At 30.6% G+C, this 24,515-nt stretch overlaps 3 protein-coding genes across 3 annotated transcripts; 2 read left to right on the top strand and 1 right to left on the bottom strand.

Annotated features, from left to right (window-relative positions):
- Positions 1–6,796: 6,796 nt before the first annotated feature.
- On the bottom strand, positions 6,797–8,712 carry LOC129916367 (UDP-glycosyltransferase UGT5-like). Its single transcript, XM_055996253.1, has 3 exons — positions 7,907–8,712; positions 7,679–7,847; positions 6,797–7,604 (listed from the first exon to the last, which is right to left on the bottom strand). The coding sequence occupies exons 1-3, from the start codon at positions 8,575–8,577 to the stop codon at positions 6,864–6,866; spliced, it is 1,581 nt and encodes a 526-aa protein (XP_055852228.1). The 5' UTR covers positions 8,578–8,712; the 3' UTR covers positions 6,797–6,863.
- A 3,322-nt stretch (positions 8,713–12,034) lies between these two features.
- On the top strand, positions 12,035–13,739 carry LOC129916368 (thioester-containing protein 1 allele R1-like). Its single transcript, XM_055996254.1, has 3 exons — positions 12,035–12,156; positions 12,931–13,351; positions 13,435–13,739. The coding sequence occupies exons 1-3, from the start codon at positions 12,086–12,088 to the stop codon at positions 13,699–13,701; spliced, it is 759 nt and encodes a 252-aa protein (XP_055852229.1). The 5' UTR covers positions 12,035–12,085; the 3' UTR covers positions 13,702–13,739.
- A 1,443-nt stretch (positions 13,740–15,182) lies between these two features.
- LOC129916289 (thioester-containing protein 1 allele R1-like) lies at positions 15,183–23,903 on the top strand. The gene is made up of 12 exons (XM_055996153.1): positions 15,183–15,305; positions 15,367–15,516; positions 20,825–21,113; positions 21,174–21,243; positions 21,303–21,481; positions 21,542–22,077; positions 22,134–22,469; positions 22,535–22,712; positions 22,772–23,088; positions 23,158–23,457; positions 23,523–23,676; positions 23,744–23,903. The coding sequence occupies exons 1-12, from the start codon at positions 15,243–15,245 to the stop codon at positions 23,785–23,787; spliced, it is 2,616 nt and encodes an 871-aa protein (XP_055852128.1). The 5' UTR covers positions 15,183–15,242; the 3' UTR covers positions 23,788–23,903.
- The last annotated feature ends 612 nt before the right edge of the window (positions 23,904–24,515 follow it).

Raw genomic sequence — 24,515 nt, 5'->3', positions numbered from 1 at the left:
ATGCACACTCCTAGTCCAACCCAAAGTCAAAAGGTTACCCATTGTAGGTAGATCCTTTTCTGCAAGAATGTGCGCGTTGTAAGGACGCACACTCTAGTCCAACCCAAAGTCAAAAGGTTACCCATTGTAGGTAGATCCTTTTCTGCAAGAATGTGCAACTCGTGTGGATGCACACTCCTAGTCCAACCCAAAGTCAAAAGGTTACCCATTGTAGGTAGATCCTTTTCTGCAAGAATGTGCAACTCGTGTGGATGCACACTCCTAGTCCAACCCAAAGTCAAAAGGTTACCCATTGTAGGTAGATCCTTTTCTGCAAGAATGTGCACCTCGTGTGGATGCACACTCCTAGTCCAACCCAAAGTCAAAAGGTTACCCATTGTAGGTAGATCCTTTTCTGCAAGAATGTGCGCGTTGTAAGGACGCACACTCTAGTCCAACCCAATGTCAAAAGGTTACCCATTGTAGGTAGATCCTTTTCTGCAAGAATGTGCACCTCGTGTGGATGCACACTCCTAGTCCAACCCAAAGTCAAAAGGTTACCCATTGTAGGTAGATCCTTTTCTGCGAGAATGTGCGCGTTGTAAGGACGCAGACTCTTAGTCCAACCCAATGCCAACCCAATGTCAACCCAACGTCAATCAAGAAAAAGGTGGAAATCAAACAATTTTTCTCTGAAGTGAGGAAACAACTTAAGATACGTTATGAGAGATGCTAGTAGCCCCTTTAGAAAAATTGTATTCATTAATTCATATATACGTCAAACCCCGAACACCAACCTTGCGTGCCTTTTTTGTATAGTAGGTATGTGATGTAAATAAATACTTGCATTTGTTTAATATTTGGCGAATACAAAAATTAAGATGTGTTGTTTTTTTTTTTTTTTTTTTTTTTTTTTTTTTTCGTTTAAAGAAAGCAATTGCTGGTTTAAGGTATTTATTGCTCTTGCGCAATAGACCTATCATATTACATATATAGATGTTAATGTATTAGCATTTTTGTTCTGCATGATAGTCTTTGAATTTTTTTTATGATTTGATTTGCTTGGTTTGCTGAATTTTGTTAGTTGAGCTTGCTTTATGACTCTGCTTCCAATGATTTAATTCCTATGTTAATTTGTGTTATTTGAAAATAACCAATTGAACAGGTTTTTGCATAGGTGTGAATGAAAAGCTTTTGGTTTTATCAATTTATTATTTTTCAATTGCTTAACCTTTTTTGTTTTTATGGATATAAAATGCGATCGATCTGATATAGCTGCCTTTTTTTTAAGCAGTTTTAATGGAGTTATCATTTTTTTTATTATGTAGCTATGTTTGTTTGAAGTGTTTTGTATTGGTGATGAATATTGTCTCTTGAACAAATGCTTCATCCTAGTTTCATGTTAGAATGTACGCTGGGATGAATTTTGTCTCCTGAACAAATGATTCATCCCGCGAACGCACACTCAAAATGTAATTGAGAAAAGGACACCCTATGTAGGCGATCTGCTTTTCGGCAAGAATGTACGCTGGGATGAATTTTGTCTCATTAACAAATGATTCATCCTGCGAACGTACACTCAAAATTGGAATATATAAGAATTAAAAGGTTATCGTTTGTAACAACTTGTCTGCAAGAATGTGCGTTTTGTAAGAACGCACACTCAATAAAAGATATCGAAAGTGCACCCTTTGCAGGCAACAACTTTCCTGCAAGAATGTATGTTTTCACACTCTTAGTTCTATATAAGCAAATCCTCTTTTATGAAATGAATTATTATGTTTTAATTGTTTGTCTTTTTTAACAAAAATATGAGTTCGTTCAAATGAAAAATTAATTGAGTTCAACTGTTTGCGCATTCAGAAGGTGGGTTTGTTTATCGATTTAAACGTTTGATATGATATGAAATTGTGATTGTATAATGGTTTTCTACTTGTTCCGGACTCTTTGCAGTCTTCGTTGTTTTATTTCCTTCTGAGACAATTTTCTTCTTAACCCCAGAAATTTAACATATACACTTCCTATTAAGTGCATAAGTGTGTGATAAACCTTTAGTTAGGTCAACAAACGATTTAGGTGGTGAAATATGGCAGTTGTCTTTATATTATTATTGCTTGCTTTTGTTTATTTTTATTGTTTTTTTTTTTTATTTCATTTGCTTTTGAATGAGGTACAAGCGCTCAAGTTTTGTATGTATTACTTCAAACAACGAAATGAATACATTTGCATAAAGTTTTATAGCCTTAAACTATAAAACATTATAGGAAAAGTGATATTGTTTTTATTGTCTTGTGTCCACATCCTACCCAAGGAGATACAACAACTGAAAAGCTAACAGCCACTATCTATCAATCGCTATGAGATAGGAAAATGTATTTCAATTGGCTTTGTAAGTAATTGAATTATGACCACAACTCAATTAAGCCTTGGCACATCTGAACTTCAAACTCACCACCTAAATCAGAACGAAAATAAAATACAAATAGGTATCATAAAATAATTCTTAATTGCCTGTGATGCGGCTGTCTAAGATTATGATTCCATCCTTCATAAAAGAATTTCGCTCAAAAATACCTGCCTACACCAAAAAAAAAAAAAAAAAAAAAAAACACGAATTCTCAATTTGAGCCGACAAAAAATGGTAATGATCTTACTGTCTAGTAAAATGTGTGGTGTGCAACCAAATGTATGCTTGCCTACCTACTTGACTGAACCAATGACAAGAAAATTCTTTTTTTTTTACAAAAAGGGCAATAAACGACCTAACGGAATTTTCTATTTCAACAGCTGCATAGATTCTTCACAACAACAAACCCTAAAACAAAGGAAAAGAAATTGTTCGCACAAAAAACGAGTTGGGCTACATACATACTTTGCAAAACAAATAGATAAATGCGTAGCGCGTAGGTAGATTCTCGAATAAAAAGATACACTATTTGGTGAAGGACCACTTTCTCTATTTACTCGCTAATAGTTTGGAGGCTCATACTGGAGATGCCAATATGTGACATTTAAAATCTAAATTACTTTAACGAAAATAAATCTTTATATTTTTTTATTTCTTGATATGTACCTAGAATTTAGGTATATGTTTCTCCTTTTTGTATGTGACAAGTCTGGTTAAATTTGACATTGTACATAGGCAAGATACATACATAATATGTATTACATATAGCACAAGTTGTAAATAGCTGTGTTTTATTTTCCTTGTGATCTAGATCAGATCATTGATTTATTTGCTAAACACAATAACAAAACAAAATCCTGCTTTGTTGTAAAGCTAATAAAAGTATCGTTGGTCTTAAATGTTATTCGTGTCAGTTGATATTTTTATTTGCTATGTTTTGATTCATAGGTACCTAGTAGGTACTACCTACCTACTTTACTTATCGTATCCGCGATCATCTTATTGCATATTTTGTGTGTGGAGATGTATGTACGTTGTTACTTGGCACTTCTGTAGGTACACAGACTCATCACTAAAAGAAAACAAATCTTCCTACCTGCACCATAAAAACAATTCGCCATAAAAATAAAAAGGGTAATGTGTACTCGAGTGGCACGCGACACAAGCAACGCATCCCTAAATTACTGATGAAAACGAAAACAAAACTTGTTACCTATACAAATAAAAAGGGCAATAAAGATGACCTAACGGGTTTGCTTTCTTAATATCTGCATGACATATTATATCACAACAACAAATCGATACAAATAGATTTTGATATATTTTCCAAGAATAGATATGTGCATGCATACGACCCATGTAGGTATCAGTATACAAAAAGTTCGGTGGTTGATATATCTAGAAATAGTTTGATTTCTAAACGAGCAATTTAAGGTATGCAATTTGGTTTCTGTTTTTTTAATTTCAAAGTAATATAGGTATAGGTACATGTGTATGTACAGATGTAGGTACACGAATCATAATACATACTTTCGTTTATCATATTTTTTTTTTTTTATAAAATCGGTAAGTAGGTCCTAGATAGGTCTGTAGCGTACCTACCTACTATAAAATGAATTTTCATTTCTTTATTACCTATCGACTATCTCCATTTTTAAAGACATAAATCCCAAATCACAATCATGCGTCCGCTCAATTATAATTAAATGTAGCATTGCATAGGCACCCAGAATCAGAGATACCCATCAGAATCATCAGTCATCACAAATAAAAACTTGGAAGTATAGCCACCCAAAAGAAAGAAAAAACGCAATATCTACAAATAACCGACACTAAAACGGCGCGAGATTATAGGTATACCTAATAGAAAACAACATTATCTAGACTTCAAAAAGTAATCCTAACGATCCTGTGCGCCTCGCCTGTGCTGGATGGGATGATCACAAAGCTACCTGCGGCATAAAAACAATTTTCCATCTGAACGAACAACAACAAAAAGGGTTATGTGTTCACGCGACACAAATAATGTATCTCTAAATGACTGACGAAAACAATATTCTTGCTACACACATAAAAAAAAAAGGCTATGAAGATGACCTAACGGGGCTTTCTTTTCCAAGAGCTGCATCACCAAGTTGGTGGCATACAAAATAAATAGAAAAAGATGGGATAGATGTTCAAGTAAATAGATTGTTTGCGTACCTATGTACATAGTGCAAAATACACTACCATCTACCTACATAGAATTATACATTTCGGTGGTTGATGCATGTATACGTGACCGCGACACCATAGACCGATGTCTCTTGTGTTGTCAGTTTTGAGGTTGAATTATATTTTTATGTATCTATGTATATTGGATATTGGATATCGAATTTATACTGATCTTTTGTTTTTTCTTATTGGAAATCTAATTGGGAGAATCTGTCTTGTATGAAATAGAATTGTTAATTATTTAAACGCAGAAATTGGTTAAATGGTCCTATTAAAATTTTGAATGTCATGCACGCATGCGGATTTATGAAAGAAAATATGATTAACATTACGTGAATGCAATGTTATGAAAATGTGTGGGTACCTACATAATGAAGGTATTTGTACATTATTGGCTTGATTTGAAATGATCATGTCAGTAAGTAGGTATACGTGGATGTGTCTATTGAAAAGTAAAATGATTGATAGACATAAACTTTCTTGAAGCATGGCCTATGAATGCATTTGCTACCTACCGCCATTTTCAGGAGCTCACTAGTATGAAAATAATTTCCATTGCTCCTTTATAATTTTTTTGTTACTCTTTATAAACGTTTTGGTTGTTTTTTATTTGTTTAAACCTTGTAAGTGTTTATTAATTTTATCCGAGGACATTGGTTGCGATTCCTCGTTTATAAATAAGTAGACAGACATTTTGAATAGGTATGTAGAGATACCTATTATTAATGAAAGTATTTGTAGTATGAAAATGAAGTGGAATACGATTGTACCTACATAATATAGGTATGGTGATTGATTTGTATTTTGTTTATTATAAAATATATTGATAGGAAACGATCTCATGTATGTTGAAAAATAATGATACCTTTTGTATTTAAGGTAAATCTTTGTGTTTGTTTTGTTATGATGTTGTAACAAAATTAAATAAATAAATTTGCAATGTATATGAGAAATTATAGTAAAATATATTATATATGTTGTTATGTATGTATGATGTACATTGTACTGTACATATATAGGTATAACGTGCTGGGTATACTGTTATTTTAATATTTGTAGGTATTTGTTTGATTTGTAAGATCATGACATAATTACTTACATTTTTTTTTTCCCATAGGAATGTATTTGAATTGCAAAATGCCATTATCTATAGATCCATTCCTGTTGAATCATGTGCTACAGATAGAGCAGCTTATTGATTATCCTTTTTTGTTCTTCTTTATTCCCGCGTTCATGAACTCCATTTCAAGCATTTTCCTGTGTGCCCAGCTGAGTTGTCACCAAATTTGTCTCCTTCACACGCAAAACGTGAACAGATATTTTATTTTTTTTTTTATTATTGTTTTTCTGTTTGAATTCTTTTTTTTTTTTTAATCGCGAGAATTTTGTTTGTTTTTGTTTTTCTATTCTTCGTACTACGCACTTGCACTCGGACAAACACGTAACCACCACCAATGGTGGTTATTGTTTATTTTTCAATTCGAAATGTTTTTTTTTTTTTTTTATTTTGTTAATAAATGTAGGTACTTAGGTGCATAGCTCAATATTGGGCTACGAAGGACCGTGAACAATAATCTATTAGTAACTTAAGTGGACTGTATAACATATTGATAATAATAAATAATATAAATAAGACACAACACATTGTTTTGTTATTAATTGGACTGCGCGTCCTCTTTATTGAGAGATCTTGTTAAGACTGACGAGAGGAGAGGGAGGGAAGAATAAGGAATAAGGAAACACACACGATCGTTGGTTGGTGTCGTTGGTTGGCATGTCATGCGTGTGTGTTGGTAGTCTTCTTCTCCGTGGTAGGCACGGATTATTGAACATTCTTAAAGTAAAATAATATTTGAAAATGATTTTAAAACTAAGTGGATTTTATGAATTTCATGAATCGCCACAGTCTCTTTCACCAAATACAATTCACAATCACAAATTTGTAGTTTTACTTATTTTTAATAACTTTCTAACTTTTTGTATGTATTTAAAAATTGGCGAAACAAAATTTGTTAATTTATTTTACAATTTTTGGTGAAAAAGTACAAACTTGGAAATTGTAATTTGTAAGATGGTGAAATATAGGTTCCTGGTAGAAAAATACTATTTAGACATGTCAGTTTATTTCTACGAGCAGCTAATTGCTTTAAAAACATGCTTAAGCTGTGTCAATACCCTTTATAAGATACTCTGAACAGTAATTTATGAAAAACGGTTAGTTTTTCAAAACTTTATTATATGTACCATAATATTGTAACCTCCATCAGTCATTTTTATTGCTAGGCTTAGTTTGCCTTCTAAACAAAAAACTTCTGACTAACTTATAAACTAATTTGATCAAAATGATTCCTAATTTCCATGTCAGATATAAAACAAGCACCAAAAACAATATAACATCAATACTATGCTCCTGTAAGACATTTAAATCTTTCAAAGGACTCTGCATATGAGGAGCACCTTTGTGCCTGATAACATATTCTATCCAATAAACAGCAGTCTGTTGTGCTGTAAGTGGGCGATCTTTGTAGAGTTTTGAAAATTTCTCCACAGCATTTCTATACTTTTTATTTTCCATAACATCATTTATAGCATTTTGGAACATTTCTTTTGTCATTGTTTCGTGATCAAGAGCAATACCATGTCCTTTTGCTGCCATTACCCTTGCATTGCCATGTTGATCGTCCATAATGGGTAAAGCTATCATTGGAACTTGATGATATTCTGATTCGCTAACACCACCTTTGCCTGCATGAGTTATAAAAAGTTTGACATTTTTGTGCGGTAATATGTCATCTTGTGGCAGCCATGTTTTAAAAAGGATATTCGATGAATTTCCTGGATGGCTGATTTCATCGAGCTTCCAAATAACATTGTATTTGAGAGAACTTAGGACTTCGAATATTATTTTATAAGTCACATCTTTAACGTGCAGACCACAAGCATTTGAGCCAAGACTAAAATATATGACTCCTTGTGGAGAGTTATCTAGAAATTCTTGAATATCCTAATGGGATTACAGAAAATAATATTGTGGGTTAATGGTTGACTTAAAAGTAAGTATGTACGTTTTATATGAACCTTCGGCAAAGGATCAGGTTTATCTTTTATTTGAATCCCTCCAATTTCAATAAGAGCCGGTACTTGCGGTCTAACTGGAGCCTCACTAAAATGATGATTGTAAAGTATCAGAGAGATATTTTTCACCATTTCCTTATACGATGGATACTTGTAACTTGGATACATTTGACTGAAAATTTAACAAAAGAATTAGAAAACATTTAGAAGAATGTACATCTTGTCACTTACTCATAGATATTTGCCATAAAATACTCAGCCGTTTTGGTAGCAATTCCCTCGAAAATGTAAATAATAAAATTCCAGACTCTATCAGAAAAACCCATTCCATTTGGTGTAATAAACGGTGAAAATGGTATAACCGCCGGAAGATTGGGATTACCAATTAATCTAGAAATATGACCAAATGGTTGCATCATCCAAATGAGCACTGTGGGACATTTGAAATGAGCAGCTTCTCCAAGATTTCCTTCATTATATTGATAGCCCAATAACATTAGATCAAAAGTGTTGTTTTCATTTTTGAATTTGATATAATCCGGATCCATGTTGTAGCTGTTAAACTTATCGATCATTTCCTTGCCAAGTTCAAACCATTTGAATGGTTTGAGATAGAAGGGTGCACGATTGATTTTATCAAGCATTGTAAAAGTATCCTTCTGAGTGTGCTCTAAGGTTTTCAGATAAATATGCCGATAACCAAAATTAGGATCATTTAGCTTCATTGAAGTTATAACAGTTACGTTGTGGCCTTGTTCAACTAGGGCCCGCACTACGCCCATGTGCACGATTACATGCGATGGGCTATGAGTGAGAAACATTCCGAGTATATTTGAGGAGATGACGTAAGCCATTGATTGTATTAGCAAGATACCAGTGAGTAAAAATTTATAGAACTTCATGTTTTTTAAGCGTATTGTTTGTTTCACGTCCGTCGCGTCGTTAACACGCTGCAAGCTTTACTAAATACAGCTGAACAGAGTTTTTATGAATAAAGAGAACACCACGGATGCACCTTGAGCTTTTTGAATAATTATGTAGGTAACTATATGTACAGTATACATGTACAATGTGTAGAGTATCTTTTTATAGATTAATTCAATCGGGAATGTAGGTACAATGGGGTGTAAGGTGTAACTAGGTATCTATAATTTTTCAAAGGTCTTATCATTGAGATATACAATCTTTCAAAATAGTGATAAAAATTCGACTTCGCAGTGTCAGGGGGGTTTTGATTCGCAGATGGATAATCTGGCTGATCGACTTTGAGGCAGGTAAATGTTATCATATCAAACACTTAAGTATCACAGTTTTATATGTACATTAGGGTGGTCCTTATTTTAGTTTTTTTGTGAAAATTGAGTGCGACGCCCCCTAGATTGGTTCCAAATCAGGGACAAAACATAACCTATTTTTTTTTTTCATATTTTTATCTCTAACCCTTCATGGCCCTATTTTGATAAGAAGTTACTAGAGCAGGGGCAATATTCTATGTCAAGTGTTGGGTAAATGGCGGATGTTTGATCATTCATACGTATAAACTTTTAATGAAATAGGGTCAGGAGGGGTTAGGAATAAAACTTTGAAAAAATTAAAAATTAAATTTCCTGATATGGAACCAATCAAGGGGGCGACCCCAATTTTTTTTTTCCTAAGGACCACAATAATGTACATACCTAATCTACAAAAACACAAAAGTCTGTTAATTTTCTAACACTTTTGATCTTTTATTTACATAGAGTTGTGAACACGAAAATAGCAGTGCTTAAACAAATTTCATAAAATGTTAAATATTTTTAAAGTGCTGCTTTGCAAAAAAGTTTAAAATTATATTTTGAATTGGGCGGGACCTCAGTTATCATATCCAAGGTTTTTAACTTTTTAATTGTGCTTATCACTGTCTTGAATAAGGCATTTATTGAAATACTCTAGTTTATGCCCGAACATTGAAATAGCAGTGTCTTTGTTTTGTCTCTTTCAGGCTTCCAAATTTAACTTTTTTTAATTTTTTTTGGTAGGTAAACGTTTTTTTAAAGTGTTATTTCTACTATAAAAGCCTAAATTGGCATTGTCAAAAGTTGTCGAAATGGCCCGCACCGAAAGCTTTGCTCCGAAAAGTTCATGAAGTTCAATAAAACAAACTTGAACTCAGGGTGGGCTAACGAAAAAAAGTGATGTAATTTGTTGGAATTAACTTGGATAATTGAGAAAAAATGGAAAAAGGATCATTTTTACACTGAAAAAACAAATTTTGTTTTTTAAGAGGTTTGTTATTTGAAAAAAGTTTTTTATTCGTGTTTTAAAAAAGAAATTACACCATTTTATATTTATTGTTACTTTTGAAAAATGTTTGGATATATTTTACTAGGCATGTAGCTTTTCTAGGTACCTACTTATATGGCAAACCAAAAAATTATTGATATTATTTGTATGTTGTTTTTAATGTTAAATGTCAACTTAAGCTTCTTAACTGGAATGTTATATGGACAACATTCAATCAAGTAAAAATGTTAAGTCAAATTAAAAACATTTGAGGTGGAATGCAAGTGGTGAATTTAATTGTTCTTAATTATAAGTTAAAAAAAGGTCACTGTGGTGTATACGTACTTTTTTTTTTTGATGTGGTGAATAAAAACTAATTCTTCTATAATTTTTAAACTAAGCGTAGGATAGCAAGAATAAAAGTTGGGCTATCCTGGGCTAACCTTGGGCACAAACCACATTTTTAAAGTAACGATTTTTTCACAGGAAAAAAAAAATCACAATTTTTTCGGTTTCTGATATGAAAGAAAGTTTTTTGTTGTATCTTTTGAAAAAATAGTGCAATCAAGAAAAAAAAGTTGGGCTTTCGTGAACTGACGTTGGGCAAACGAACCATAGTGCAAAACCAACAATTTTTACACTGAATAAAAAGAAATATTTTTTGTGATTTTTGAGGTGAAAAAAAAAAATAAAAATAATACCATTATAATTTTAGAACTTAGGTAGGCCTAGCGAAAAATAATCTTGCGCTATCCTGGGCTAACCTTGGGTAATCGAACCAGACAGGTTGAAAAAAAATTTGCATTTGGGGGTGCCAGCTTCACCTAGCCATAAAAAAAAAGAAAACATTTTCGTACATTTAACCGTATCAAATTTTGTATAGGATATGAAATCGAAAATTTTCTAGCCCCCTCCAAATTTTTGTCTGGATACGCCACTGGATATAAAAGGAAGACTTTATATCACCACTTCCGAAAGAATTAATAAAGTTACTTTGGCACCACTGACTAGAATCTTTCAAATCATATCCATGCGTCTATACCAGCCAGTATTTGGTTTTCCAAGAGAAAGTGCGTGCGAGTTTTTGGTTTTTGTAATTTCTATCGGGCTGTTGTTTTTCGTTGTATAATTCAACAAGATATTTTTTGTGTGTTTTTAGTGACTTTATAAACAATTAGATGAGACTTCAAAAAAGTTGTCATTCTTTTTGTAAATATGCCCCAACTGGGAGACTTGATCCCATCAAGTATGGGAGACTTGATACGGGAATCGAGTCTCCTTGAGAGGATCAAATGCCCTGAAAAAGAAGATATGTATCAGTGAGGTAAACTTAACTGCCCAAGGCAACTTTCAAGGCGTACAGTAAGCGAGTGGGGTTGTTTTGTCTTCCCGAAATTAATGCGATTTAAATAATACCTTTGTTCCTAGAATTCAAATGAAATTCATCCTTTATTTATTTATTTTATATGAAATAAATTCGCTATTTATTTTTCTTCTTCTTCTTCTTCTTCTTCTTCTTCTTCTTCTTCTTCTTCTTCTTCTTCTTCTTCTTCTTCTTCTTCTTCTTCTTCTTCTTCTTCTTCTTCTTCTTCTTCTTCTTCTTAATATGAATTGTAAAAAAATAATGTTATTTGTAAAAAATGTAAGCCCTATATCTCAGGAACTACATAGTAGCTGAAATTTTCTGAAGTGACTGTTTTGAACTAGCTCAACAAATCTTAAGAGTTTGAAATTAGACGTTAGAGGTAGAGGGGATTCGATAATGGCTTGGGCTGCATCCTGTTTATAAGGGTGAAGTGCTTAAATTGGTATGCTAAAAACTAAGGAATTAAACGATGCTGACATCAAAAAGTTTATATATCTACATAAATAAAACCTTAAAATTAATTTCTTAAAAAAATAGTTTCAAATGATGACCATTATACAATAAATTGCAGATTAATACAAATCTATGTACGCAATTTTTATCATAGCTAACAGGTTTTTTTTTAATAACTAATAAATTATTACCTTCAACAACATTTCTAGCTTTACCGGCCAGCTGTTTACACTCTCAAGCTTAACATCTTGTTCAATGAGCACTGAGCAGTCGTTATTTTAATTTCCCTGTTGTTAGTTCGTGTTTTAATATTACTTCTTGTTTGTAAAATGTTAATGAAAATGAAGAGCTTATGGATTGCATTGATCGTAATTCGTGAAGTTCTATCATTTGAAAAAGGGTGTGTGAGCATAATTCCTAAATTCATTGAAATCAAAATTTAATTAAGTGGACGAAAATTTGTAAAAAAACATTTAACAATTTGCTAATGTTTAATATTTTTCGTAAGAAATTTTTAAGTTGGTGTAGTAGTAAAAGTAACAATGAAACATTAAACAATGACAAACCAGTTTGTTTAAGAATAATAATCAAGGATTAATTATACAGAGACACTCTTCTAATAGAATAATATTGATACTTTGATGATAAGTTGTTAATAAGACAAGTTGAAATATGAATTGAATATGGTGATAGATACATACAATTTCATTTAAATCACTAAAATGCTATGAATATTAATTAATTAGTAGAAGAAGAAGAAGAAGAAGAAGAAGAAGAAGAAGAAGAAGAAGAAGAAGAAGAAGAAGAAGAAGAAGAAGAAGAAGAAGAAGAAGAAGAAGAAGAAGAAGAAGAAGAAGAAGAAGAAGAAGAAGAAGAAGAAGAAGAAGAAGAAGAAGAAGAAGAAGAAGAAGAAGAAGAAGAAGAAGAAGAAGAAGAAGAAGAAGAAGAAGAAGAAGAAGAAGAAGAAGAAGAAGAAGAAGAAGAAGAAGAAGAAGAAGAAGAAGAAGAAGAAGAAGAAGAAGAAGAAGAAGAAGAAGAAGAAGAAGAAGAAGAAGAAGAAGAAGAAGAAGAGGAAGAAGAAAAAGAAAAAGAAGAGTTTTAAAATTTTAGTCTAATTTTTCAACTTACGAGTAGGTACTTATTCTAGATTAAACTAATTTAAACTCTTTTTCAGATACTACACAATTATCGCACCCGGAAATGTTCGATCAGAATCTATTTTTCATGTTTCCTTCACATTAAATCAGTTTCATAAATCCTGCTGGTTTAATATAACTTTGACAAGCTACAACGACAACCATGAATATAGATACGATAGCATTGAAGTTAAGCCAGGAACAACCAAATTAGTCGAACTATATGCACCCTACTTCGATAGCCAAATTGCAAATTTAGATATTTATGGATATAAAGGTATCATTAGCAAGGACTCAGATATAATGTTTGTTTATACTGAACCAAAATGGATGTTTATTCAAACTAATAAAATCATATATAAACCTGGTGATGAGGTTGAATTTCGAGTAATTTACATTGATCAATTGAAAAGACCGGCAAAAATTAATGACGATAAAATTATAACTGTTGAAATCCTTGTAAGTTGAACAGAGATGTGTTTGATCTTAATTCTTAATTGTGTATATGTACTTAATTGATGACTTTTTTTTTTTTTAAACAGGATGATGAATCTAATATTATTATGGTATTTTATGACATTAAATTTGTTCAAGGTGTTTTCAAAGGTAAATTTCAACTATCTGATTATCCTGTTTTGGGCGATTGGTATATTGAATTAAAAATTGATGGAGACTTTCAAACCATCAAAAAATTCGAAGTTGACAGATATAATTTGCCAAAATTTAATGTGCAAATTAATACAAAAGAACAAGTATCGATCTATGATAAGCAATTGGAATTGGAAATAAGTACCAGGAAAGTATCATAAATTTTAGTATACGTGTTTTCGTAAGTAACATAGTCTTTTCAAACACCTTGTTTGACAATTTTAAGAAAAAATTGCCAATTTTTAAGGCCATCTCTTCAAAAAAAATTAACAAATTTCCTAATTTCAAACACGGGGGTTTCTGGGTCAAAAATAGAATTTTTCGAAATTGTTTCAATTTGAAAAAAAAAAAATTTGTTTCTAACAATTTTCCAAATTTTGAACCTCTTAAGTCTCTTATGCATTTCTAAAGCTACGAACCAAAAACGAATTCTTAACATTGATGAAATTGAGGTCCTAAAAATTTTATTTTTTAAAGATCTTGCTTTGTTGTTCTCAAAAACGTAATCAAATTCTATGTCTATCAATCTTGAAACAGTAATTAATATCATAACACTTTTTTATAAGGGGTGGGCTATAATTTTTGGTTTTCTGCCTTAAAATGTTCATAATATTGAATTTACAGGTCAAAATTGGAAAAAAATTTTCTGCAAGACCTATTAAAAAAATCGAAAACGATGTCTTTAAAAATATCAAGTTTACGACCTCAGTTTTTTGGGCGATAAATTGAAACACTTTCTTAAAGCTGCCAAAAATACAAAATTTCAAAAAAAAAAATATAACTATCGAAATATTGAATTTAGAGGTCCATCGTTTTTAACAATATTAAGAAGAACTTTAACATTAAATTAACATTATTTTACATTTTGTTTTCTTCTAAAATTGTATTTCGGAATTATTTTTTTTCCAGCTATTTTTATGGTGAACCTGTTAAAGGAAATTTATCATTAAACGTATTCGACGTATATTATTTATTCGATTTAACACGTAAAGTTCAAATCGATGGCAAAGCCAAGTTTGTTTTTGATTTGGAAAAAGATTTTCAATTAAGAACTGGCACATACTATGTAAAAGCAATTGTAATAGATGATTTAAGTGAAGAACAATCATGGGCATTTACAGAAATTCACATTCACGATAAATTTTATAAAATTGAAGTCCAAGTTCCGAGAGTGTTTTATCTAGCTGAAGTCATTACTTTAAAGGTTTCTTTAATATACAACGAATATTTGTATTGTTGTAATTAATTATTATTTTATTTTATTTTTTTTTTACCTAGGTTAAAGTTTTAATAAAAGATTTCAATAACAATTTAATTGAGGACATCAAAGATCCAATTGAAATTATAGTTCTATGTAGAGAAGAGGATTACTACAGTGTCTATGATTCATTTCGAATGGAATATAAAACTCAAATTGGACAAGATTTGTCTGTTTTCAACATAACTAATAATAATAATAAAAATTATACAAATTGTTTTATGCATGCAGAATATCAAAAAATTGCATCTCAACAAGAGTCTATAGTTGTATCCGAAACACCGTTAAGGATTGAAATATTAACTAAAAGGTAATAATATTTGTATAGATTTTTCAATAATAACAAAAAAAAAATAGTTAAATTAATTACTATTTTTGTATTCTTTTAATTAAAGTCCAGAAGAAGGTAAAATACTCGAAATTGAAATTACTTATCCTTATGCAATGGAGGAATTTTCATATGAAATTGTATCAAAAAGAGATATAATTCAATCAGGTCATGTTAATGTAATTTTTTTATTGATAAAACTTTGGTTAAACATAAACTTAAAAATACTCTCAATATAAGGTACCTGGAAAACAAAAAATATACATCCTCTGCCTGAATGTGACTTTTGAAATGGTTCCGAAAATAACAATTTATATTCATTTTATACAAAATATGAATTTTATTGGACAATTTAAGGATGTTCGGATTAAAAAAGCTTTTCGGAATTCGGTGAGTTGCATTTTTTTTAGTTGTTTTTCAAAAAAAAACTTCGTATGCCATTTTTATGAAAATATTATTCAACACATAAAAACGAAATTTGGATAAAATTCATCAACCCGATTTCAAAAAATTGGTTTTTCAAAAAATAAAAATTTTGAAATATTTTTAAAAAATTAAAAAAAAAGAGGTTGTCTGTAAAGCCGGTTTACGGACGATGATTTTCCGTCAGAAAACAGGTTGTGTGCTTTTGTTTAAAATGGGTCAATTGAAGCGTTTACTTATTTCAAACAATCATAATTTACAAGAAAAAGCTAAAAGAAATACCTTTTTTATTTTCTCATTACATTAATTTTTTTATTTTAAAAGCCAAGTATCTTCTTAAGAATAAAACCATTTTTAAATTTTTACAATGCGCAAAAAGTATAAAAATAATTTATTGAAAACAATCATTTTCATGAAAAAAGCAAAAAAAAAAAAAAACATGAATTTTTATATTCTCAAGTCATTAATTCCATTTTTTTTCCCTAACAACCTATACAAAATTTTATACCATCTGAAAGCTTATTGTCTTAGCTCGAACTCGATCAAATTTCATTAAAAAAAGCAAAAAAAACTTTTATTTTTATTTTCTCACGCTATGGAATCAATTTTTTTTTTTGACAACCTATAAAATTTGTATACCATGTGAGGGCTTATTATTTCACCTTTTATGTGACGTATTTATCTCATTTCAAAGATGCCTACAAGAGAAGTTAGAATTTTTTAAAGTCAACCATGTCGAATTTCCAGACTGAGATTACGGTACTTCCCACACTGGTGGCTGTTCGAGGCGCAACAGATCTCCACTGGTGTTTTGAGGTTTTTCGCAAGTTTCTTGATTTAACATTGTGTAACTTGTAGTTAGTTTACCGTTATGTGTGATATACCAAATGAAAGGTAATTGTATCAGGATGCTCATAAAAGTTTAATAAAATTTCTATCTGGCCAAGAGGTCAAAAGTTGTAACCTGTTGAATTCTAAAATTTTATTTTACCGTTATCTCAAAATTGTGTTTACGAAAATGATTGACCACGACACATTTAGTCGTGGTCATGGTCTATCATTACTCCGTATACTTTATTCCTCTATCTATTAAAGAAAAAAAGATAAAAATAAAAAACGATGAAAATCGTTTAAAAACGGTCAAAAAACGTGTTTTTTAAAAACTCGTTTCTTCCGCTATTCAGTTAAAACTCACTGAACGATTTTTTGCACATGTATACATAAGGCCAAAACCTACATGTCCTATGAGTTTGAGATTTTTCGAACGCTCCAAAAAAATGCTTAAAATCAAAAACTACCCAAAAATACCCCTAAAAAACAGGGTGTTTTCAAAAATTCATATTTCGAAACGCAGAGTGTTGGAAAAAATACGTATGAGACGCCTAATTTTTTTTCCCTCATCTTTTACCTGGCACCTTTAGATTTGTCAAAAAAAATTTTATTTACCCAAAATCATCATTTTGTCATAGCCCCAACACGTGTATAAAGTTCAAACAAAACGTTATAACTTAGTTTCAAAATTTTTTAGAATTTTTTCTTAAATGCAGTTATTCTTAAATTAGTCTCATCTATCTATAACAAAAAAAAATCAACTCTCTACAACTTTGCATTTGGATTTTAGCCCAAATTTCATCTTTCCGTTTTACCCCTGTTTACCCTATTAAATGACCGAATTTGGATTAAGCTTTAGGTTATTATCTTTCAAATAAGCTATAAAAGATTTTTGTATTTCTAATAGTTTATTTTTAATTTTTAATTGAAATTTTTGCCACGAAATTTTTGCCGCAAGAGTGTAACGTTAGAAAATGGCGTCACTTTTTTGTGGTGGCTGCCATGGTTCATCGATTTATAAGACGTTATCACGTCAAAAAATTATATAACGTTAACGTTTTTGTTGTAAGCTGCGTTGTCGTTTACGAGAAATTAAAAAAAAAAAACCGTTCTATGGCAGGTAAAGTAAATAACGGTACAAAAAATATTTTTTTTTTAATTTCAAAAGAAGGCACTACAGACAAAAAATTTAATCAAAAGTGTTAGAGTCGTTTTAGAAAAAAAAAATAATTTTTCTCGTCTCGCAATTCTGTCTGTCTGTGTGAAAGGATTTGCTGAAAACTTGGTAGTGATTGGTTTGGGATGATTCTTTACAATCAAAAACCACGAAGTGGAAAAGAACGTTTCGTTCATTCAAACCGTTCACAATCAAAAATCATCTAAACTCGGATCTCGTTCATTCCATTCATTCTCAATCATCATTTCGATTCAATGCATACAACTGATGCAAGTTTATATGAGCAGGTTCAGACGTTCAGAGTTTGAATTGAATCGGATTCGATTGGGAATTTCTATCAAACATCTGACCTCGTCTTCTTTTTATTTTTGATTAATCTATTTCGCCGTTTTGAACTTGGCGAAGACATAGGGTCTTACTAATAATCAAATTTACCATTAAAATTTTCCAAAAATATATTTTCAAAAAAAAAAGCAGAGCATTGAAATGTTAATATTTCACGATATACGCGAAGAACTTTTCAGACAAAATTCTCTAAAGAATTGGTATAAAATTATTGGACGAATATAAACATAATATTACCAAAGTTTTGTCAAAAATTAAACAAAAATACAATAAGGTTTTCACGTTTGATTTAAAAAAAATCAATATGGCTACCTTCAAACGCTTATAATACAAGAAAGCCGCAATTAATGTTAGTGTTTATGGCCACAAAATGTAGCTTAGATTATACAAATGTTTGTTATTTCTCTCAAAAAATGCCCACCCATTGACCCATTATGGACCCAATAGCCCCTAAGACCAGCAAACCAAAAAATTTAAGGAAGTATAGCAATATTAAAAGTTCAAAAGTAAATATAATTTTTCTCTTGCTATCACAATTGGTTTACAAAAAGGTTTTTTTTTTCTTAACCAAATTCTAAGTTTTCTGCTTCATTGCAGTAAAGTTTCTACTCGAAGAAACGATCTAAAACTAATTTTGAAAATGTTCTCTTTCAAGATAATGCGTTTCTTTAGTCGGTTTTTCAAAAGTCTTCTTTTTTTCTGCGACAGTGAAAACAATCGCCATGTGTAAATCTTTAGTATAAATACTTTTATGAAAACGCAAACACTCCTTTTTCCAGACTTGTTTTATTTTGTCGTACTATGAAACGCATTCACTATTTCTGTTTCGATTCCATAAGTTTCTCCGATTTCTTGTTTCTTCTCTCATTTGTCAGAACGAAATGAGTGAAAAAGAAATGGTTTTGATAAAATGAACGAAAGAACGATTGATAGAAAAGACCGAATCTTTGGTGAAATCCATCTTTGAACGATTCGATTTTTTGAAATGAACGATTTGCCCAGCTCTAATTCCTTAGAGGGGAAATGGAATTTTTTTTAGGACCGAACATAACGGTACTTGCCATATGACCAAAATAAAAAAGCTTGTATTATTTTTGGATATTCAAAATTAAAATCAATTTTTGGATTTTTTGAAACTTTGTTTTTCTTTTTCTGTAGATTAAATATTATTATTGGCATACAAATTTTCTTTGAAAGTTTTTTTTTTTAATTTTTATATAAAGTGTCCCACAAGTCAACGTCGAAACGAAAACGGTAGATAGGGTAGGTGGTGACAGTTATCAGAAAAATAATAAAAATAAATTGCACGACTGGGGTCGCACGTACTTGCTCTTATTGTTAAAGTTACTCTAATGTTAAAGCTTTTCATTCAAGAAATTTAAAATTTGATATTTTGAAGAAATTTCATAAGTAGTATAAAAAAATTAAATCTGTTTTTATAATTAATTAAACTCCGTTTTAAATTATCTTAAAAAAAATAAAAAATATGCCATTTTATTTCTTGTATAAAAAGGTATTTTTAGAAAAAAATTTTCGAAAATTGTAGGAGCCGTTTTTTAAAAAAATAATTTTTTGTATATAAAAATTTTTTAACATTTTTCAAAAAAAAGTTGGTATGCCATTTTGAAGAAATAATTAATTTACACATAAAAACTAAATTTCAAAATTTTTCATTGATTCGTTTTCAAAAAATTGATTTTTCAAAAAAAAAATTTTGAAATATTTTTAAAAAAACCAAAAATGCGTTTTTTGAAAATTTTCTAAAATTTTAATATTAACTTTACTTACACACTTTTGTATAAAAATTTTCATTTAAATCGGGTTAATGTTGTACGAGATATTCAGAAACGAAAAAAATCGTTCTATGACAGGTACCGTTAATAACGGTACAAAAAATATTTTTTTTATTTAAAAAGTTGGCCCTTATGTGTAGTACTACACACAAAAATTTTAATCAAAATCGTTAGAGCCGTTTTTGAAAAAAATTAACTTTTCTATTTCCGTTATATGGCAGGTACCGTTAGTTTTGGTCATAAAAAAAAAATTTCAATTTCCCCTCTAGGGAATCACCAAAAACTGCTAACCACCAAGTTTGAAGAAAATCACTTCACTCGTTTAGGCTGCAGCTCCAGATAGAGACAGACACACAGACAGACAGACAGACAGACAGACAGACAGACAGACAGACAGACAGAATTGCCGGACCCACTTTTTTGGCATTCTCCATCATCGTAATGTCATGTAAAATTGTTATCTCGAGTTCGATTTTTTTTACGAATCCTAAACTTGCCATATAGTACCTACATCGCAAGTAAAAAAACGCAGCCATATATTTTGTGAGTTATGGGTATTAGAAAAAAAATCGAAAATATGGTCACCCTGTGACGGTTTTTTATGTGCCGTGACTACAAATCTTAATTTTTCTCATTTTTTTGTTACGGAACCTTGAATAAACCTGCTACCAAATGCATTCAAAAATTTTAACTCAGCTACATCAGTTTTAAAACAAATATTACTTTTTTGCCCAACTAAGTACTAAAAAAATTTACATGACTCTAATTTAATGAACCGTAGTGTAAAAAAAAAAAATGCACTACGATGTTTCGGCAAGTTACCTTAAAAGTTGGAGAATTGAACAATTCTCTTTTCAAAATGGTACATATAACGTTGTAACATAAGTAACCGAGATAAAATTTTTTTTCTTAAGAAATCTGACTTTTTTATTAGGTAATTTTTGCATATTATTTAAGTTTTTAACCCTTTCAGAACCTTTCAGAATACAAAAACTTAAATAATATGGAAAAATTGCCTAATAAAAAAGTCTCAGTCCCTCAGTGGACTTAGTTCCCTGCACCGTATGATAAGTATCAGTCTGATACGTTAGTCTAAGCTAATAATTTTTGAAAAAAAATACTTTCGCAGATCGAAATAACAACCGAAAGTGAAACTAACCCTGGAAAATCAGTTCATATCAACGTTACCACAGATAAAGGCTCATATGTTGGTTTGATGGGAATTGATCGAAGAGCTTTGGAGAACATGGTAGATGAAGATAAAATTTTAAATGAAGACAAAGTAAATTCACAACTATCAAGTGAAATCTCTTTGAAATCTTACAATTCTGCTCCATTTTATGGTAGATCATCAGCAGGTGTTATAACGTTTTCAAATGTTATTAAAAGACCTCTACCATATCCCCCTATACCTAGAGGTAATTTTATAGAATTTAATTTTTATTTTTATTTAACTATTAAACTTAAAAATTCTTTAGCTGGAAGACCAGGTCCAAAAGTTCTTCGAAAACATTTTCCTGAAAGTTGGTTGTTTATGGATTTTGAAATGTAAAACCAAAAAACAAAAGAAATTCTAATATAAAAGTGGACTAAAAACTATTTTTTAGGACCCCAGAAGGAAGTTTTAGTTTCATGGAAAATACACCTGATACAATTACAACTTGGGCTATAACTGGATTCTCAATTCATCCTGAGACTGGATTGACATTTACAAAAAACATAACAGACCTTAAAGTTTTTCAAAAATTTTTTCTATCATTTGATTTACCAAGCTTAGTGAAAGAAGGTTAAATTGCAATTTGAATGTTTTCAAAAGCAAAGCTTTTTAAGACTTTTCATTTTATAGGTGAAATAATTGAAGTTCCCATCTATCTAAGTAATTATCTTAATCAAGCTGCAATGACTAATGTAACAATTGAAAGTGAAACTGAAGGCCTTGAAATTCTAGAAGACCCCGAAGCTATCCCCCAATCGAAACAAAGTATTGTAAAGCTTATACCCTCCAAGAAGAGAGAAAAAATTCTTTTCTACCTAAAACCACTCAAAACGGGTGAATTTAATGTGACTGTTAAAGCTATTTCATCAATGGCAAGTGATGCTGTACAAAAGACCCTTCGAGTTCAATCACAAGGGGTACCCCATTTAATATCGAAGAGATGTTTGGTTCATCTTCCCAAAGGAGGTGCTCAAACCGACGAAATCACACTTGATATTCCCGAAGACGCTGTACCCGGATCTCAAAAAGTTGAAGTTACAGCATGTGGTGATATATTTCGACCTCTAATGAAGACCCTTGAAAAACGTGCCAAAGTTCCATATGGAAATGGTGAAGAAAATATGAGATTTATTATCTCAAATTGTCTTGTTTTAAAATATCTTAAGGTTAGTAGATGCGGGAAATATTGACTGTTTTTGTTCGAAAATTTTACTTTTTTCAGACCCTCGATTATTCAAATCCAAGCTTGGAAAAAAAATTAAAGCTTAATATCCTACTTGGCTATCAAAATCAGCTATCATTCAAATATTTAGATGGTTCTTTTGGACTATTTGATCGTAAAACCATAAGAAGTGGTAACTTTTGGCAAACTGCTTTTGCATTGTGGGGTTTAAACCATGCAAATGACTTTATTAGAATAGATTTTCAGTCCGTTCAAAGAGGTTTTCAATATCTTGCATCAAATCAACTTGAAAATGGATGCTTTGGATCTGAAAAAAACATTTTAGACGATGTTAAACTTACAGCTTTTGGATTGATGGTATTTATCATGGATGAAGTAAGTTCTTATTTTCAAAAAAGAATCTTCACAAGGTTTCAGTAAAATTTTGGGTTTTTTAACAGTACGCAGCAGAAGAGTATAATGAGGTCATAACTAAAGGTCTTGAATGCTTGAATGGCATTCTTGATGATTTGGAATATTCTCCAGCAAATGTTATGTCGAAATATGTTTTCCTTTTGGCGAAACATGAGAGAGCTGATACGTTTTTTGACAGTATTGTCGCTAGGAGTGGTTTGAAAAGTAAGTTGTAATTTCTAAAAAATCAATAACTATCAAATTATCGTTTTTTTTTTTCAAAGATAAACAAAAGTTATGGACAAAATCTGATACACTTCAATCACATCTAGAAATAACTGTTACTAGCTTAATAAGTCTTTTTGAGTCTCAAAATAAGTCAGATAAAATTCTACTGCATATTGTTAGGGGCTTGATTTTGTCGAAAGAAGAAGAAACATCATCTACAAACTATATGGTAGCCTTGAACATATTGATGACATTTCTTGAAGATCTTCCATTAGGAAGCAAGAATCTTAACATAACCTTTAATGATGATCAAAATAAGTCTGGAAACTTTCAAATAAATTCAGAAAATTCTAAGGTCTTACAAAAGTTTGAGGTAAGTTCTATACCAAAAAGATCTGATTCTTCTGTTTCACTCTTAATGAATTTGATGATATTTTTTAAGGTGTCTCAAAATGCTCGTAAAATAAATTTTCAAAGTAAAGGTCAAGGTTTTGCTGTGGTAGATGTCAAATACAAGTACAATTTTGTACCGAAAAATCAATCTTCTTCGTTCTTTACAATCCGTATTTCGTCTGAGAAAACATCAAAACTTTTTAGAGTCTTGAAAGTATGTTCAAGTCTTCTAAAAAATAACCCCAAAGATAAGTTAACAGTAATGGAAATCGATCTTCAATCTGGTTACACTTTCAATGAAAAAGATTCTAAAAAAGATGAAGATGAAGAAATAAGGGAAGATATCAAGGTAAAGAGGTTATACCTACTTTTTAATTTTACAGCTTTCTGATATCTATATTTGACCATTTTAAGGCAGTGGAATTCAATGATAATCGGGACAAGGTCGTAGTTTATTTTGACTTTGTTGAGAACAATGAAGTTTGTATTGAATTGAAAGTTCGTAAGACTTACAAGGTATTCTATTCTAAACCTGGATGGGTTTCTGTGTATGGCGTTCATGATAGAGGTGAGTTCTTAATTTTGAAGTTTTTTTATATAATATATAAAATATACATAACTTAATTTCAATTTAGATCGAAAAGCAGTTAAAAGTTTTCGGATAAACGAGGCCTCATAAAACAGCAATATTGATAAGTGGAGTAACTAAAGCTAATTATAGGGAACCCGGCCGAACAGCTCTGATTTTGATGATCTTTTTTTTTCAGACGTGTCGGTAATTAAAAATAATTAAAAGTATATAGGTAAAAAACTGCCGATGTTGACGTTTTGTTTTTTTTAAATTAAAATTAAATTTTTTTATTAAACAAAACCATTTTTTTTTTGCTTAATGTCATAAAATACCAAAAGATTCTCTAGGTAATTTAATGAAAAAAAAAAATATATATGGAAGTAAAAGACAATCTTCTATCGTTTAAGCGATAAATGAAATTTTTTCACAATCTGACTTCAAACGCAAAAAAAATATTTTGAACACAACGGCAACACCTACAATATTTGTATACACGTTTTTAAGAAGCTCATTTCTATCTGTAAAATTTAAATCCACTAAATTTAATCAAAATTCTGAGTCCTCAACTTAGAATTTTGGAAAAAAAAACGTATTAAGAAATTTTAAATGACTTTTTTTTCAAACTTTTTCGTAGTAAAATATGAATTTATTTACAAAATATTTGGCCATAAATATTATCATTTGAATTCCGAAGAGGAAAAGAAAAAATATACAATATTACAGTTTGGAAAAACTGAATTTTTGCATTGAAATAATTGATTTTCTAAAAGAATTTGGCAAATAAGAACTTTAAACTTTTGTTATTTAACTTTCAACAATAAGGGCTATTGAATAAA

This window comes from Episyrphus balteatus, chromosome 3, assembly GCF_945859705.1.
Source record: "Episyrphus balteatus chromosome 3, idEpiBalt1.1, whole genome shotgun sequence".
Lineage (NCBI taxonomy): Eukaryota > Metazoa > Arthropoda > Insecta > Diptera > Syrphidae > Episyrphus > Episyrphus balteatus.
Note: the sequence above shows the minus strand (reverse complement) of the source record. Positions and strands in the feature narration are given on the sequence as shown.